Below are 19,446 nucleotides of genomic sequence, written 5' to 3'. Positions count from 1 at the left end.
AGGTGCTCAGGGACACTAGCTGAGGCGACCATCTTTGTGGTAAAAACGTTGTCCATCACCTCTAACGAAACATTCCAATATATCACTAAAATATACATTTACAGATCAATATTTCTACTGTTTTATAGCCTCTCCAGTACTCCTGTAAAGTAAGGGTACATACAGTTAAAGTCTCACATTATGTACATAAATAACTACTTTAGATTTGAGTTAGGCCAAGTGAGGGCACATTGGATTTGGCATGTTGGAAACATGTTGTCTTAATTATAAAAGAAGAGTATTTTAAACGTACATAGAATATACTGCAAAAAAGACACTGGAAAGACTTAAAATGCAAAATAAAGACACATATTTATAAAAGGAAAAATGGGTATTTTAATATATTTCAAAGGTGATGTAGCCTAATGAAAAGATCATTTGTTTTTGGTACAGTACATTTTTTTGGGGGAAATAGACATCCATAAGAAGATATGAACTGACTTTTACCGGGGACCGCTATGGCAACATCATGAATAGTGGTGCAGTGATGACGTATTTTTGTAGGCCGACCCGGAAGTAAGCTGCGCAAGTGTTCCCTCGACAAAAAGCAACGGGATTTCGGAATATTTTAATCTCCACATGTCTACCCTACATTTATCATTTTCGAATTATAAATCTAATCGCCAGAAGCAAATTGCAAACGTTATGCTATAACTGAACAACAGCTGAGTACAGCAGAGTCGCACGACTTCAACGTCACGTTTTCACCTTGTATTTGAATTTTGCGTGTTTGCATATTTTAACAAAGCTTTTCCTTTTAGCCACACTGAATTTAACTAGAAGTCATGACTGTTTCAATTACCAGTCTGATATCGTTTTACAAAGATGACAAACAGAGAGTAGATAGGAGAGAACCACTACAAGTCAGGACACGTACAGCAGTGCAGCCTAGATGAAGGTGTACTTACCGTTTTGTCAGGGCCAGCATGAGGGACAAGGTCTATAGAGTGTCAGTGAGTAGTGATAGCAAGAAAGGGAAGAGTACCGTTAACCTAGAGTTCATTTATTCATATTAGTGACATTAATTCCCATCAACAAATCAATTTGATGTGTCACATGAAATCTTTATTACAAATATTACACACCAGAAAACTCATTCTGGATGTCCATTTGCTTGGGCATAGCAATTGTGATGTCCGTACAATCCAATATCATTCTGCGGATGAGCCGAAATGAAGAAGGCAAGCTGGTTTTATTTTTCTCCCGGCCGGGAACAGTTATCATTGTGTCCTTAAAAAGTAATTTGTGGAGAATGTCTATAAATGTACCGATCACATTTCTGACAGTGGTTATACTGCAGTGAAAGAGTGCAGCCAGATGAAGGTGTGTGTAACTATGACGCAGTTTCATGAGGGTAATGAAAACTTGGTCTTCAAGACTCAGTGTTTTGGGGCTCCAACCTTCTGGGTATGTAATGGAACCCTCAAAACGAGCAACATACTCACACACAGATCTGAACGTGTCTCTATCTGGCAATCCTGTCTCCATCCGAAGAACCTTTTCACTCAGCTGAGAGGCAGAATACATGTCACGGCAGTAACTCTCCTTATCTTTGAGGGACTTCAACTCTGCCTTGGACTCCGCTAGCTGGATCTCTAGCTGCATTCTGTGTCTTTGCTCAGATTGAAGTTTTTCTTCTACCGTTTCACTGGTGGTTTGCTCCTCATCATCCTCAGATAGTGGTCGAAGATACTCATTAGCAAATGGATCTGCTTCCTCCTCAGTCATTAGACACTTGGCTTCTTCCTTTGTTCCATGAATTTGAGTGTCATTCCCTCTCAGACAGTAGGAATGATCTTCTCTATTTAGTTTGACAATATTCTGGGCTACAAATAAAACAGGCATTTTTCCCTTTCCTTTAGGAAAATGACAGCTGCAGATGCGGGAATGGGCACCGGGCTTCCTGTCAGCTCGTCTGTTGGGAGAAAAATGTTCGAGATATCAAATATTAGTTTAATGGCAGTTACACCGTCACATATAAGAGCACACATATCTGACAGTTGCAAACAAAAATAAATCATCATTTAAATGCTCCTACAATTAACAGTTTAGGCTAAAAACAAAAACATCTAAAGATATAACCTTGCACTTTGATAAGTCTCGTGAACATTTTCACTATTTTAACATTTTTATAGATCAAAATTGAAATGAAGAAATAAATGGTAGATTAATCCATAATGAAAATAGGGGTCAGCTGCTACACTAATTATAATAGTTATATTTCTTAATTAGTTCAATGTCAAACTAATTTCCCTGACTACAATCTTTAGTTACATGGCGAAACGTAATGCTGCTTGAACTAATTCAATTTATAAGCCACACAGGTTTTAATAGGATTTATTAATTATCTTTACTTATGTTACCGATACAGGACAACATTCCTGCCCACTGCAATAACAACAAATCATCTCTGGCTGGCAGAGAACTCACTGCTCCATAGTTTCTCTTGGAATAAAGCCACATTGTACATTTATATAATCTGTTCAATATGTAATATTCCATCTGTCATATATGTATGTATATATAACATCTGACCTTGGTAAATGTATATTTTCTACTTTCTTGTCTTGAATTTGTATTGTACAATGCCATGTCTTTTTTACGGAGCCCCTAAGCCTAAAGGTTCATGGAAGAAGAAAAAAAGTATGCCCACGATATACTTTCTCGTTCGCACAAGATACTTTCTTATGGTTAGACACATCAAACTGCCCGATTATTACGCCATTTTATTAGTTTTATGAAGAAGATGTCCGGTCGCCAGGGCGTCTGTGTTTGTTTGTGTGTGTGGGCATTTGTTTTCAGAATATATTATGATCGTGCACTCCGACAGGACGAAACCAGCATTCAATTAAGATTAAACGAACTTCTTTCACTTGGGAATACACACACCATGTATATCAAACTGCCCGATTTGATCAGATGTGTGTAAATTACTGTTCATGGTAATTCTCACACACGCGCTGAATAATCGGGCAGTTCGGTGTGTGTGGTTAAAACGTAGCAGCCTCGATCTCTATTCAGAGGTTCTAATGAAGGTAAACACAGTGAAGGCGGCGCGTAAAAGGCACAGCTCTCTGCACGCAGATAGCCGATACTGAGAGTCACGACATTAATTCATAGATCAAGGCAGACTGGTTCACACAGACTCTCCGGTGCTTAAACAAATAGCTCTACACCTCTGGCCAAAATGTCCGTAAAATGAAGTAGGAGTTTGAAATATATCTAAAATAATGTATCCACTGCCATTTCCCCACGCTCCACTTCCTACTTGGCAAACGAGAAAGTATATCGTGCGAACGAGATACTTTTTTTTCTTCTCCATGAACCTTTAGGGGCTCCGTACTTTTTATGCCGCTGCAACACAAACATTTCCCAAATTGGGATCAATAAAGTACTATCTTATCTCTTATCTTACCGTATAACACGAGTCCAGACTCTCCTTTTGACAACATCTGTCGGGAAACGATAGAACGAGCAAGTTCCATGCGAAGACTTGTGGCTGCAACCCGGAGCAAAGCAACAAACCATTGCGTAGCAATATTAGCTAATCGATAGCTAACAATCACTGCTGATGTATTTAATGTCGTCGAACAACACGTGGTCCGCCTCTTACATGTGTGTTAACCACAGACTTTATTTCGAGCTATTTGTATTTTCCAAAAAACTGTTGACTCTGAGACGAGGGAACCGGAAGTGGTAAAATACTAACTCACTTCCGGGTTTTAGGACTCGTCGTCACTGATGAACTGGATACAGCGTGGGAGGCGGGGCCTCGTTCATTCCTATGAGAGTTGCTCATTGGCGCATGAAGACAAAATGGCCCAACTTTTGAGAGAGTGAAAGGTCAGAAAAAAAACAGAGAGATTTCAAGAATAAAGTCGTAATGATACGAGAATAAAGTCATAGTTACGAGAATAAAGTCATAGTTACGAGAATAAAGTCATAACATTACGAGAATAAAGTCGTAATATTACGAGAATAAAGTCGTAATGTTACGAGAATAAAGTAATAATTACGAGATTAAAGTCGTAGTTTCATAAGTGACTTGAGAAGCGGACTTGGAGGAGATTGTCTCCTTTCTGCAGGAGGAAATGGCTGGTTCTGGCCGACTACATTACATTGCATTTAGCTGACGCTTTTATCCAAAGCGAAGTGCATTCGACCAACTTTCGAGCTAAAACATTTCAAGTGCTACTCAACTGGATTTAGATAAGCCAGTCCTTTATTAGTATATGTGCTTTGTTAGCAATTATGTATTAGTAATTCTATCGCTCGAAGTGGAGTCGAAAGAGATGAGTTTTCAGTCTGCACCGGAAGATGTGTAAGCTTTCTGCTGTCCTGATTTCAATGGGGAGCTCATTCCGATTCCACTACAAGGCTATCGTTCGACTCCTTCTGGATTCAAAGCCTTGATTACAAGTCTCATCGTTTCTTGTGAAACAACAAATCCCCTTTGAACAGCTCGTAGATGTAACCAACGATAGCCTTATAGTCGGCCAGAACCAGCCATTTCCTCCTATTTCGTTATTTGAGAAACCTAAACTAAAGTACTGCTTTACAAGATGCTCCACATTCCTCATTTTATTGCAGGACGCTGCTGTTGTCTCCTTCTCAATTAAGTCACTTATGAAACTACGACTTTAATCTCGTAATTATGACTTTATTCTCGTAATATTACGACTTTATTCTCGTAACTATGACTTTATTCTCGTAATATTACGACTTTATTATCGTAACTAGGACTTTATTCTCGTATTATTACGACTTTATTCTCGAAATATCTCTGTTTTTTCCCCTAAGTGTGGCCCTAATACTCCGTCGTAGTTACTGCATGTTGATGAACGTAATGGGATTTAAAAAAGTACATTTGAATTTGGAAACGAAATGTGCGCAGTGATTACGCATTACACTGCCGGAGCCACAGTCGTACACACTGATACGACATACTGTGCAACAAAGGATATTTTTGCTCATTTCCTCTTGATTACATATAAAGAATTCTGACATCAAATGAGACTAAAGAAGCCAAACCAAAGAAAACACATGTCAGACGTCCCAGCAAAGAGCAGGAATTATACTCGATCCGTGCTCTTAAAAAACGGAGGATCTACTTTCTTTTGGCTTTTTTGGCTAATTGCAAGCCCGTAGAGTCCTATTGTGAACCAGGAAAGGCATACATTGCAGAAATCTTCAGGCTATATAACTTCTTCATAGTGTCATGGAGACACAACCGTACAGCAGGTGGCGGCGTGCACTTGTAACGATGAAGTGTTGTCCGCCAGTAAAACCACAGAAGAAGTAGAAGGAAGTTGTTTTGATTGCGGAAGTACAGTAATAGAAGTAGGCGCTGCCGCAGCCCACTGAAGTTATTTTCTCTTGAGAGGAATACATCAATTGAATTTTGATTAAGGTGTATGTAGGTCTCTTTGAGCTTCCATTCACAGCTCGATCAGGTAAGAATGAAGCTGCGCAGCGGTGGTTAAGTTAACGGTTTTAAACTGGAACTGTGCTTTGCTAAGTTAGCTTGGCTAACGCGACGTCGCTGAGAAACACCTCAGTGACAGGTTATGACTAGTGACTAGATATCAACAGCAGTGGAGGGTGAAACATATCTGTATGACTCCTACAGCATGTGAGTAGACGAGGTTTCTAAGTAATGTGGAAGTCATGTTGTGTCGTGGTTGTGTCCTACAAAAAAAGGGCCTACCGTTTCTCATTGTGTCTCATCTCAAACTGACCCTTTAAAACTGATTCTGACACTAAATGAACTTAACATAATACAAATATAAAGAAACTATAGATGATAATGAAAACAGGAAGTATGGTGATAAGCTGTGGTTACATTCTGAAAGTATGTATGTCATTTACTTAAGTCAAAGTATCAATAGTACATTCAAAAACGTATTGTAAGAGTAAATACCACATTAAAGTACACTTAACATGTAATACTTAAAGTTTACACACTTATTTATACTAGTAAAAGGGTCCCTGTCATTTCTTCTTCTATAATTCATCATGTTTTTGCATTAATATGACTGCTTCGTTAATGTTTATGTTGCATATTTTGTTATAAAAGCTGAGCACATATGAACTACTTTATACTGTTGGGTAGTTTAAATATACAGCAATGAATGGTACTCATCATCATCATATGTTTGTGTATTTTATTAAAATGTTCACTCATTGTTTAAACGATCAAATTAACAGTGATACATTGACAGCCTCTGACCATTGTGCTTGTTATGGAACAGAGGGGTAGAATATGCTGGAAAAACAGTATTATTTTCTGTAGACTTCAAGGAAAGTATATACACTCAAACGATTTCAAGTACCTCCACCTTTCCCTTTTTATTAGAGCCCCACCTCTTGATAACAATTTGTCTCTCTTGACTTCCTGTGTTTCTGTACCAGCTAGCCAAGATGTCACAATCAATACAAGCTACCTCACTATTATTAAGCATGCTGATGGAGCACCTCACATTTGATCAATACAGAGTAGAAAAGCCCAAGTCATGGACCCTCCACGCAAAGTCATTGCTTTATTTTCGAGATGTATTCAGCCAGTTGTGGCCAGAATACAGGGTGTGAAGAGAGGCCTATTTGTTCTCGTTTATACAGCATATTGATTCATCTTTCAATAACGTACAAGGAAGCTTAAGACTTCAAATTATAACCAAAATGACAGTATGTTTAATCAGATGTACAGATATACAATTGTGAATTATAATACATATTTCATGTTGACGTCAAATCCACTCTAAATATTGTGCATTAACTTCCAATTGAACATTAGTTAAAGGCTTTTAAAATGTAATTGATTAAACAGCTATAGAAGGAAATGGAATACAGCAAGTCAGATAGGAACCTGGTTAGCAGAATTAAGGTCAAAGCCTTTATAAAGGAGCCTTTTTCCAGAAAACTGTCCAAATGCTCTGCTGGAAGAAAATGTTTCCAAATTACACAGTGTTTGACATAAACTGCAAGACAAATATAATGTTGTTTGCTGCAGCTGCTAAAAGGGTCTGTTTATTATATTATGGGTTTCCATATAGCTCAGTTGGTAGAGTTGGCCCATGTACAGGGGCTTGGTCCCCATGCATGGAGACCATCTGCAGGGTGTCGTTCCCCCTGTTTTCACCTTTCAACACTGTCAGTGAAATAAAGGCACTGGTTATATATATATATATATATATATATATATATATATATAATGTTATTGTGGTATGAAATGTCATTTTAGCTGAAAACTGAAATTACAGTATCTGCATGGAGCTAAGTATGCAGTAAGTCTGAAAGTATAAAACACATTTTCTTGTGATTCCGATGAAAATACATTTAGTTATGAAATTATTCAAATCTAGAAATCTTTTAAAGTAATGATTTAACCAATAATCACAATAATAAGAACAGGTGTGCCAAACTTCTTGAATGTCAGTGTAGAAAGTTATCACCTCAGGGTAAGTCGCTGGTTCCACTTGCTGTTTTACATGTTCTGTTATTCTTCCCAGTGTTGCAGGTTGAGCTGTCGGGATGGCGGACCATAACGACGTCAGTTTGCAGCCGGAGGAGCGAGTCCGCGCTCTCACCAAGAAGGGAAGCTCGGTGGAGGTGAATGACGACGTGCCCCCGCGCCGCTACTTCCGCTCCGGCATGGAGATGATCCGCATGGCTAACATCTACGCAGAGGAAGGCAACATCGAGCACGCCTTCGTCCTTTTCAATAAATATATCACGTGAGTGTTTACAGCGATAAGGCTGGATCATTGTGTGTATCAGCTTTTATTTGTTTGATTGGGTTTCATACACTAAGTTCTTTATACTTTGATCGTCATTGTAATGGATTTGTTGGTTTACAGAAATGAATACATTAGATCAGGGGTACTCAAATACAAATCTTAAAGGTCCAAAATAAATGTTTCAATAAGACAAAGGTCCGTTTATTACGGTCATTCAAACCTTTAAACAATTGCAACAAGATTCTTAACACGAGGTTGCAAAAACAAAAATAATCTGTATGCAGCAGTTTTCATTGTTATTGTGTCTGTGCTTGACCCCTCAGAGTCGCAGTGGTGTCAGTGGACTCACCCACAGCTAAGGAAATGCACTGTGCATTTTTTATTCCATCACAAAGCTGATGAATCAAATCACCAGCCAGTATTTCTGTTCTTCTGGTTGCTGTGGAATCTGAGAGGCGGATTTGCTTGATTTGCCTGTTATTTCCTCTTTTTGTTTGCCTTCAACATGGTCTCCATCACTTCAGTCATGCATTATTTTATACTGCAGTTATTATCCAGTGGAAAGTCCTTACCTACTGGCCTAGTTCAATCAAAGTGGTTACTTTTTTTTGGCTGGGCAGTGTAGTTTTACACACCGTCTTATTTGACTTTCTCAGGACTTAAAACTGTTTTTTGGGGGCAGACCCCCTTAAAGAAAAAAATATATTTACACACGTAAGGTCATCATCTTAATAGTTTTGTATGCTCATCCGTGAGCAGAGCATCAAGTTGACATGTCTATTACAGCTGAATGCGGTGATTACCATTTTGAGAATGCTTCTCGTTTTGCGCCGTCCCCACTCCCCAAATGAAATCGCCGCCAATCATATGTCCACGCTCGCACCAGGACCGGGGGAGGGGTTACATGACGTGCATCTTGTGCTGCATTCACTTGCACTCGGACATTAGAGACTTTCTCTCATAAATGTCCGATGAGCCACAACTTTTCTTTCAAAACAAAGCTGCCAACTGGGGTGGCAGCTGGGGTGGCAAGGCCTATTTTTAGGGTGTCAGTTGCCACCCCGGTAGGTGAAACTAGGCTACTAGCTACAGTACAGATGGAACTAGATGAGCTGTTAACTCTCGCTCTGAATAATTATTTTTTTAAACTCTCGCTCTGAATCAGACAGGTTGAAAGAGACACACACATTTTTCCCACCCGCATTCCGCGAAGACCCGCCCTACTGTGCCTCTGATTCGCAGATTGTTTGGGGGGAAAAAACGCTGACGGGATGCTGAATGTGATTGGACCAATGCGTTGACAGACACACACAGACAGTGGAACAGGACATGCAGAGCGCTGTTTGCAGTCGATGGACATAGCGGATCATTTTGACTCGTTGCGTTGTGGCGATGTCTCGCAGATAACACAGATAATACAGATAATACATATGAAAAGTATAATTTGCTCAGAGTCCAGAGACAGTTGTGGTTCGGTCCGGATCCGGACCGGAGCCCGGACTTTGAGGATGCCTGCATTAGATGATGTGGGTTAAAGTTGAGAAAAAACAAGCCGGGAGCACAGGACAGTTTAAACCAAGATCTATCTCAATTCATTTCATTCACAATCAGTCCAAAAGTAAAACCATAAGACATAATGGAGATATGTAAAAATGGGCCAACCCAATAAGCCATCTAAAGCCTTAGAATAGAGGCCCAGACACTTAAAGGTGGGGTAGGTAATTTCGGAGAAACCGGCTCGAGTGCGCTAGAATTTGAAAATACACAGCCGGAAAAAATCTGCCACTTCCTTACAGAGCCCCTCCTCCAACACACACGAACGCGCACATGACCAATGAGGGCATGAGATAAGTTTGTGCACAGATGGAAGGCTGACAGACAGGTAGGCCATCCAGTTACTTTAGCCGGGCCGCTGAAATGATTGGTCGTGCTTTTTACAGCGCTACGGCTCCACAGATGAATTTTCGTTATGTATTTATTGTCAAAGCACTTAATATATTCATTGCTATCGGGATGTTAAGAGCATTCCATGGAATATAACAAAAAGTGTTTCTGAAGTGAATTACATACCCCACCTTTAACAGGAAGTATTTATAAAATATCACCAAAGCATTTAGAATACAAAAGAGCTCATATATTATAAAGAAACATTTACAAGCTATAACATACCTATCACTAACCAAATACCCCAAAACAAACTAATATATAAGGGATACAAATCGTACAAATTAAATGCATTTCCAAATAAAGTAAACTTAAGTAAACAGCCATTTAGTAAAGTCAAGCTTTTTTTTAAACGGACACTTTTAGGGACATTTTTATAGTGTTATCAATCTTATTCCTTACATGTGGACTTCCGCAAACCACACTGGGATAAGGTCACATAGTCTTTCATTAGGCGCGTTCACAGCGCAGTACTTTTCCCACTTTAGTTCCGATATAGTTCCGAAATGTTGCGTTCACACCAAAAAAATCAAAAAAAGTATTGAGAAAGATATTAGAGACTTATGCTGTGAAAAAGAGGGTCAGTGGGAGTATTGATCTTGGACCATGATATGGCACAAATCAATTAATTCTATAAATCTGTAATTTTTAGGAACTGCAGTCTCACTGTTCCTATTTTTAAATACTTTTGTATCGAATATTTAAACAAGTATTATCAGTGCTGGAAAAATCACTAGGTAATAACAACAATTTGTTTTTACCCAGTCTCTTTATAGAAAAACTTCCCAAACATCGGGATTACAAAACCGCTAACATTCCTGAGAAGAAAGACACACTAAAGGTACTTATATTGTTCATACTTTCCTTTATAAGACATTTGAACTGTTCTCAGGAAATGTTGAAGTAAAACCTTGTTTTTCTTTCTTCCACAGAAACTAAAGGACGTTGCCTTTCCTCAAGCAGAAATCCTGAAAAAAGCTCTTTTGCGGAGATTTGAACAAGAGCATGAACAGTATCTTGTCAAAAAGGTAAACTTTAAAATACTGACACACTGAAATGGATCTGTCTGTGGTAGTCATTGCTGTTTTAATGAATGACTCAGAAATAAAGATGAATTACCATCTTAAACATGTAATAAACACAAATATCTAAAGCTCATTTACAATACGACAAGCATTGTAAACTGATTTTACAATGTGTTTATTCGGGGGAAAGACTAATCAGCAGCGCCATTTCACCTTGTTATCAAAGGAAGCGTTCGTTCACAGAATAAATGGAGAGAATCAATGACATCGACCTTGAATAGTCACATTTAATGATTCACTGATCCAAAGAGATATTTCATGTATAATGCGTAACATGTCTGTATTAAGATGTCTAAAAATGACTAGATATATGTTATATATGTGGTTGTTTAGCTGTGTAAAAAAAGTTTCCAAACATTTCAAACCTGGAGAAATGTAATTTTAAGCAAAGTACTTGCCCATTTTATTTGCCTATAATGGCAACAGATCCTTCGCAATTATACCTTTGATCCAATTTAACCAATACACTTTCCAGTTCTTCGTGGTTATATGGTATATATTTCAACCAGGCGTTACTATATTAAGTTAACAGCAACATAAGCTAAGCAAACACTGTTTGGTGTTTTTTTAACCGGTTTAACTTATCTGTATGATTGTTTTTAAGAATATGAGACCTCTCTGGATAATTAGGCTCCTAGTAAAAACATCCTGAAGCTCTGGATCTTAAAGGTCCCATGGCCATTTCTACTGATCATAATTCCATTGTTGAGGTCTACCAGAATAGATTTATATTGTGCAATGTTCCAAACTCACATTGGTTTCTCATACAGCATCTCTGTAAAGTATGTGTATTCACTCTCTGTCCTAAACGGCTTGTTGGAGCTCCTGCCCCCCCCCCCCCCCCTCCCTGTGAGCCCAGTGGCCGTCTGCGACACAGCGAAACCCAGCCCGAACACACACACCCGCAGCCTGGCTGTGAGTCTGTGTGTGTGCTCACACACAGACTCACAGCCTCGCCGCGTACCGCCGTCTCAGGGAGGAGAAATTGGCGGAGCTGCAGCTGAGAAAAGATTGAGTGTGTGTGTGTGTGTGTGTGTGAGGAACGTAACTGCTCCACGGCTTGGTCCATTTGGGTATGGGCACGTCACGGTACCCAGGAAGAACACAATAGAAAAAGAGAAATGTCCAACGAGGCGTTCTGGGGCAGCATAGACAGGTCTTTTCTGTGTTAGAGTTTTACTCGCTACAGGGTGTACTTTGAGGGTTTGTGACTCTGCAGACCGTTTACATGCAGAAAAACCTTCATAACACACAAGGGGACGGGTACTAACCGGAAAAGCATGACATGGGACCTTTAAGTTATCAGAAAAAAGTTATCATGAAGAATTCTTCATAGCGCAACTCCAATGAGTCTTGCTATTTCATAACGGCACAAAACTCTTTCCTTTGTTATTGTTCTGATTTAGAGACCCCTTTTGGCAAAGAATTACATATTGTCCGAATTAGCGAAGACCTCACATGAATTACAGTTCAACCAAACCTCTGCTGTAGAAGAGCAAAAGACCACCTGCTTTTTAACATGCTTGAACATGTTTCCTATATGCTCAGAAAGCGGAGCAGGAGGCGTTGGCGCGGGAACAGTCCAAGCAGCGAGCGCTGGACGCCGAGCGGGAGCGCGTGGTGGAGATGCAGCGGCGGCAGCGGGAGCAGGAGCAGTTCAGTGCCTTCGAGGAGATGATCCGCCGCCAGGAGCTGGAGAAGGAGCGTCAGCGCGTGCTCCTGGAGTTCGCCCAGCCCGCCGCTCCTTCCCCCAACACGCCCCTCCTCCCGGGCATCAAGGGTCCCGCGGCGGTCTCCCCCAGCGTCCCTCAGAGCCAAGGGGACCTGTCTGGCAGCACCAACCACCAATACAACGGCCCCCCCCGCCTACATCGGCCCACCTGCCCCCGCCCCGCCCACCTTTGACCGGGCGCTCAAGCCCGGGACTCTGGTCAGCCCGGGTAACAACAGTGAGTTAATATTATTTTCTGAAAATAGGGGGTCTGACCTGCAGAGGATTTAAATACCGCCCTACTCCTGCTTAAGTACTTAAACATCTGAGCTGATTTGTTTCCCCCTGGCCTACTTCATTTCCTGCTTACACCATGCCTTGTCCCAGCACATCACATGAATCTAACTGTCTTTTCTTCTACATGGTTTTCGCAGATACAATGGTGGATGCCCTTCGGGAGTTGGCTGTTCCCGCGGAGCTGTGCCGGAGCTTTCTGAGGCTGGCCGAGGCCAACACGAGCCGAACTGTAGAAACCTGTGGCATCCTGTGTGGCAAACTGGTAAGACTGCTGGGACCAGCAGCACTGACTGCAATCTGTCACAGAAGCACAACAACTTGTATATGGTAGATGTTCATGAAATGTTTTTCTCATCGTGTCTTTAAATAAGGAACTACAAGCAATTCCCTTTTCCCATGTTAAATACAAGGGAGGTTTTCTGTAATGGATATTTATCATGCTTTTAATGTGTAAAGAATGTGGATTTAGAAACGGAGACATCAGCTGACCTCCCACCCCAGAGGGAAACACAATGTGACACTCCTCTTACTGTCCCCATCTGCTCAGGCTTTAGTTTGAATGAATAATTTGCTGATCGGGTAAACTTAAAGCTCCTTATATTTTGTTACGATCATGCCTTCTTTTTTCAAATGGCAAACCTTTCAGCGCTCTGTTAACTGTGTCCTTGGTTAACTCTTTGGCAGGCAGTTGCACTGCTTAATTCAAAGGGTTGTAATAGTGTGACTGTGACGCTTTTTTTTTAATGTGTGTTTGCTGCAGACGAGAAACGCATTTACCGTGACCCACGTCATCGTACCAAAGCAGACAGGTGGACCGGATTATTGTGACACAGAAAATGAGGAGGAACTCTTCCTCATACAGGACCAGTACGATCTCATCACCCTGGGCTGGATTCATGTGAGTAAAGAACGAAGGACATTTCTAGAGGGACAAATAAACCCATTCTTACACTTGATCAACCCCCACATCATATAAGGAACATAATGAATGAAATCATTCTCATTAGAACTGAGCTTTGTGTTTTGCAAAGTAACTAATATCAAACACAGGTTGCAGTGAATTCTAAATAAAGTAGACTTAGAGCTCTGAGAATTTTGTGACTGAAATAAATGTGGCACATTATAACATGGCATAGTATAACATTACATTGCATTTAGCTGACGCTTTTATTCAATGCGACTTACAATAAGTGCATTCGACCAAGAAGATACAACCTTGAAGAAAACAGAATCATATAAGTACATCAGGTTAAGTGCTACTCAACTGGCTTTAGATAAGCCAGTCCTTTATTAGTATATAAGTGCTTTGTTAAGTGCTTTGTTAATAGTTCTATCGCTCGAAGTAGTATAACTATTACTATTATTCAAATACACTTCCACAAAAGTGAATATAGTATACAAAAATATGAACAGTTAACCCTAATCACCCAGGTTCAGTAAGCACTTGGCTTGAGTTATTGTGAAATTGAATTCACAATATTCCCTTGTTTAACTTTAATCTGCGCAAGTGCTTATTTCTATCTCTTACTCGATTCTGATTGGTTACAGCATTCTACAGTTATGTCTTTATAACAGACCGTTGCTATGGATTCCGTTTGATATCCGAATACAGCAGGCAGACTATTTATTTTAGCAGATGCAATCGAGTTATATTTATGGCCCTACACTTGTGTTCAGTTATTAGTTATTTTTAAGTAGCCATCCATGTTATAAGCCTGATGATGTGCGCTGAGTTTGTATCAGGGTCATGCTAACCTTCCCGGGGTATATTTTAACTTGCATTATCCCTTACTTAAATATATAAAATCACTTTTCCTCTTAAGCTCTGCCATCTGTGGAGGACATTCTTAAGAGAAACTTATCATGGACAAAGTTTGTCTTTTGTTATATTTAATAAAGTCAATACACAATCGATCTCAAATGCAGGAACAGAGCCACTTCATCCTCAGAGGATAAAGAAGTTCTGCACCCTGAACACAGCTTACAGTCCCACTATATATTCATGAAAGGAAACCGCCAACTGTTCCTACATCCCATCATCAAACCATAAAACCACCTGGTCCTTAACCATTTGCAAATCCCCCTTTTACTCTTCCTTTTGCCCTCCTGAAATGTAAATCCTTAACATATGTCTCTGTTAAACACATACAAGACTAAAAATACAATTTAACAGTGTAAACGGCAGTCAGAGTATAAGACTATATGTTTTAAATGATTATATGATCATTTGACACGACACCAACAACTAGTAAATATACTGAGCTGTGTCGCTGTGTGTTTCTCAGACTCACCCCACACAGACGGCCTTCCTGTCCAGCGTGGACCTCCACACACACTGCTCCTACCAGATGATGATGCCTGAGGCCATCGCCATCGTCTGCTCGCCTAAGTTTAATGAGTGAGTTAGAAAAAACCACTGATGTCCCGTCATTCCTCAACATAAGTTATAATGTTTTCATGATGTGTCACAGGGATATGGAGTAGACAGCCAGAGGGGGGAGTAGCAATCTAGGGGCACGGCATATTGTAATATTTATACACTGATGTTAATTATTGCATATTTCAACCAGGTGCCTACCAGATTGTGAACATGCTGTGAATTATTGTAAAGGAGAATTACGCTCTGATCTGTTTTTTTGCTCCTTGTAAAACACGAGGCCCATCACACTGCCTTTAGCTGTTACAGATGCCCTGATCAGATAAAGAGTTTATTTGCTGTGTCTAGTTTTCATTGTAGCTAGGCAACAACCACATTTGTGCTAATGTTAACACAAACCAGGAACTGTATGCTCCTAGTAAAGTTAAAAAAAATGAAAACAGCATAACACTATCTGAAATACTGCACTAATTTACCTCCAGGCTGATTTCGGGTTAGTTAATGGGGGATACAGTTGGTAAGTCATAAAGCTCCATGTGGCAATAGTTACCACAGAGGGCCCACCTTTCAATTAATCCAATTTAACGGTGGTAAAACACTAATTTCTTTCAATTCAGGGTACTTCAGACATACATATTCAATTACAAAAAAGTGCTGTCTGATCGGTCTTCTTATGCGTTTTAGCCCACACAGTCTGTCTTAATATTCAATCCTTACTTCAACTACCTTGTCCTTTATGTGTAATTGTAGCGTGTCTAGGAGATCGCCCTGCTGTTAAAAGCTTCTAAATAAAGATTTTAATAATAATGTCTGTAGAGGGAGTTGTTAAAGCCTACTTTACAAGTTGCTTGCACCTCTGTTTCAGAATCAGCCTGACTAGTGAGAATGTCCCCTGTCTGCAAAGCAATCAATGCCGTTCTTAATGTGTTCTGTCATCAGTTATTTTGCTAGTGTTTATCAAACCCTGAAGAGGACTCTGCGATTTGTTAATCTAAATGATTTCAGTCTCTCTCTGTCTGTTTATGCTGTGTGTGACTTCATTTGATTGTGTTTGTCCCAGGATCGGTTACTTCAACTTGACGGATCGAGGAACAAATGAGATCTCCACATGTAAACAGAAAGGCTTTCACCCTCACAGCAAAGACCCCCCTCTATTTACAGTGAGTACACCTCTGCTTTCAGTTTTTCCCTGTACTGAATATTGTTCTCCTCGAACATTTAGGGAAAAATGTGTCAATATGACGTTTGTGTTTTCTGTTTCAATACAAATGGGTTATTCCTTGATACAGGAAATCTAATTTACATCTCATCTTGAGTTAAAGGGGACCTATCATGCAAAATGCACTTTAGTACGTCTTTTATACATGAATATGTGTCCCCGGTGTGTCAGGGAACTCACCAAGTGTCAGAAAACACAACCCTCTCTCTTTTCCTCCATACCCAAATCTCTAAAAACAGGGCTGCAACGGATCTGATACAGATTTGAAATTGTTCTGACGTCAGAAACGAGGAGCTCCGCCTATATGGGCAACTCTCCACCTATCAGGGGAATGAGAGGTTGCATGGCATGGTAACAGCATGGTAACATGACGCTCGTGCCTCGCCCCCCTCCTTTGCAGGGGGGTGAGGTCAGCTGCAGCTCATTTGCCACAGAATCAGCCCTTGTAAAGACAGGGCTGGAATAGAGCAAATAGAGTGAAATGAGGCATGGCTAAAATGCATGATCTGTTTGGTATTTTGAAAAAAAAACTTCACAGACATGTTTTATATAGGTATGGCCCTACAATATATTATTCAAATATAGCATGATAGGTCCACTTTAATACATACAATCACAAAAAGCTATAACTACTACAACTAATAATAATACATAGCTATTTCTGTATATGGTCATGAATTTGGCTAGATGGTCCTTTGGACTAGAATGTCCCATATTGTTGAAATTGTATTAATATTTAAGTTTTTCAACATTGAAGCACACCAAATGGTGGTGGTAGTAACTGTTAAAAAGGAGCATGATACAGTATGTCTCCTTTTTAATACAAAAAAAGTAATTAGGGTAGACCTACCCTTTTCATGTTGAAGTTAAAAGCATCAATCTGGTGCACTTTGAGAGCAACATTAGGAGATCTATGGATACATCTCTCAACGCCCAGATGAAACAGAACTGTAAGCAGATTTTCTTTTTCTTTAAGGATATTTTACAAATCACTTCCCTTTCAAACTGTATTCTTGTTTATTAATAACAACTTTGTGTTACTGTCATATAGTATTTTATACCCGTTTACTTTATTCTCTTATTTTTTTATAACTATAATGATCATATAAAGATGTGCCTTTACCTCACTGGTTGGAGAAAAAGCTTCTTATATTCGTTAGCATAGCTAGCTAACCAGATGCTAATAACAACAAAGTTATTGTCTGTATGATCAGTATGACAGATGAACAGATCGCCACTGGGCTTTCAACTAAAGACACAGTCACACAGAAACTGAGGCATGTGTACGGCTCCTTATGGGTACTGACATTTCTGAAGTGCCGGAGTGACGTTCTGGTGCTCTCCGTCAGAACTGCACCCCTGTCAGACGAGACATATACCACGTGATGACACGTTAGGCTCGTGTTGTGTTCAAGGACCCTGACATTGGCCAGCTTGTTTAATTATTTTGCGGTCTAGATTTCTTTAATTTTTTTCTTTTTTGCATGTGTTTATAAATGACCTCGAGGGCCGTACCAAATGGTCTCGCGTATTCGGCCCGGGGGCCGGAGGTTCCCCACTCCTGCAGTAGAGGCACAAAATACAAATATGAACCTGAAAATGGCTATAATAGGGCCCTTTTTAATTCATCAAATGTACCTTTTGCAAAATGTAATTGTAGTTTATCTGTTTTCCATGTTAACCGAATCCAACTCAAATCTGTTTCTCCTTTTCAGCACGCGGGACATGTCAACATCACCGACGACACTGTGTCCATGATGGATTTGCGGTGATTTCCTTTTAAAAAGAAAAATCCCAGAACTCTCATAGACTGTTTTATCAAACCGCAGACATTTTACTGGAGAAAACACCATTTATTTACAGGGCAGTACTGAGCAAATACTGGCCACGATTTGACCATTCATATGGACTTCAAAAAAAGAGGAAACGACCTAATGAATTCCACAAATAATTGCACTTTCCAGTCAAACAACTACCATCCACTTAACTGACCGACTCTTCAACCCCCCTGTTGTTTTTCACTCTGTGCACTACTTCCTAACTGTTCAACTTTAGTTTTTGTCATTAATAAAAATGTATGTCTGTCTGTCAGTGTCCGGTAACCAAACCTTTGTTTCATGATTGTCATCAAAGTTTGATTCTGCCCGACAGATAAAGTGCCAAGGACGACAACATTAAACGGCTGTTGAGTTGTTTACTCTGCAACATGAAGTTCTGCGTGAAGTCTTAAGTTTGTTTATCTGACTCGATGTGTGTTTCTGTTGAAGTGCTTAGAGTAATGGGAAAGAAAACAAAAAACGGTTGTATCTCAGGTAAGCAGGCTGTGTTGCTGTTATGTATTATTATATTTTTATATACACCCAACATCACTCCACAGTATCCTTTTATTTCTTTATCAAAAAAAGGATTTGTTTATTTCCTTCTTATGATGGAGCACCCTTTATTCTTATTCTTTGTTCATGTTATTGGGGAAATGGTTTTTAGCACACGTACAGTGTGTCCGTGCTTCAGACATGTGTGAATGTACCTTCTGCTACACTTTACTACACATTGCTAACCTCTTGGCCATGGATCATGACTCTACCCACTTGTGTTTACCGCCTTTGCTTCTTTGAAAAAAAACTAAATGATTAACAATAATTATGAGATTACCTTGAATACATTAAATGCCAAAATAAAGTCATTGAACATGAATTTATTCTGCATTGCTTTGTCATTTTTGTCAAGTTAGTAACATGGTTCACATTTAAAGCTGAAATAAAGACTGGAAATGTAGATTTCCTGTGAGAGAAAATAAACAGTGGTAAAAGGGAGAGAGATGGTGAATGCATTAACAAGTGAAAGAGTAGAACACGTTTTTAACCTTTCCTATACTCAAGGAAAGATCCTGCATAGGTAGATTTAATGGAAAGCGGTAATGTACTGTATTTTTGGGAATTGGCTATCCTCAGATATAGGATAATTGTCATGACAACATTGATTGGAGCATTGCTTAAAATGTGTTTCAGTTTTGGGGTTTGCTTTTACAGAAAAGTGGA

General features: G+C 39.7%; 2 protein-coding genes across 2 annotated transcripts; one reads left to right on the top strand and one right to left on the bottom strand.

Moving 5' to 3' along the window:
* Positions 1-351: 351 nt before the first annotated feature.
* On the bottom strand, positions 352-3,752 carry LOC117546451 (52 kDa repressor of the inhibitor of the protein kinase-like). The gene is made up of 2 exons (XM_034216688.1): positions 3,455-3,752; positions 352-1,954 (listed from the first exon to the last, which is right to left on the bottom strand). The coding sequence occupies exons 1-2, from the start codon at positions 3,565-3,567 to the stop codon at positions 1,117-1,119; spliced, it is 951 nt and encodes a 316-aa protein (XP_034072579.1). The 5' UTR covers positions 3,568-3,752; the 3' UTR covers positions 352-1,116.
* Positions 3,753-5,212: 1,460 nt separating this feature from the next.
* On the top strand, positions 5,213-19,110 carry LOC117546455 (STAM-binding protein-like A). The gene is given in 11 exon segments (XM_034216694.1): positions 5,213-5,492; positions 7,548-7,772; positions 10,485-10,560; positions 10,652-10,747; positions 12,353-12,663; positions 12,665-12,753; positions 12,950-13,074; positions 13,573-13,710; positions 15,098-15,210; positions 16,250-16,349; positions 18,124-19,110. Coding segments are annotated over 10 exon segments (1,308 nt in total). The 5' UTR covers positions 5,213-5,492; positions 7,548-7,569; the 3' UTR covers positions 18,181-19,110.
* The last annotated feature ends 336 nt before the right edge of the window (positions 19,111-19,446 follow it).

The sequence above is a fragment of the Gymnodraco acuticeps genome, unplaced genomic scaffold (assembly GCF_902827175.1).
Source record: "Gymnodraco acuticeps unplaced genomic scaffold, fGymAcu1.1, whole genome shotgun sequence".
In the NCBI taxonomy this organism is placed as follows: Eukaryota; Metazoa; Chordata; class Actinopteri; order Perciformes; family Bathydraconidae; genus Gymnodraco; species Gymnodraco acuticeps.
Note: the sequence above shows the minus strand (reverse complement) of the source record. Positions and strands in the feature narration are given on the sequence as shown.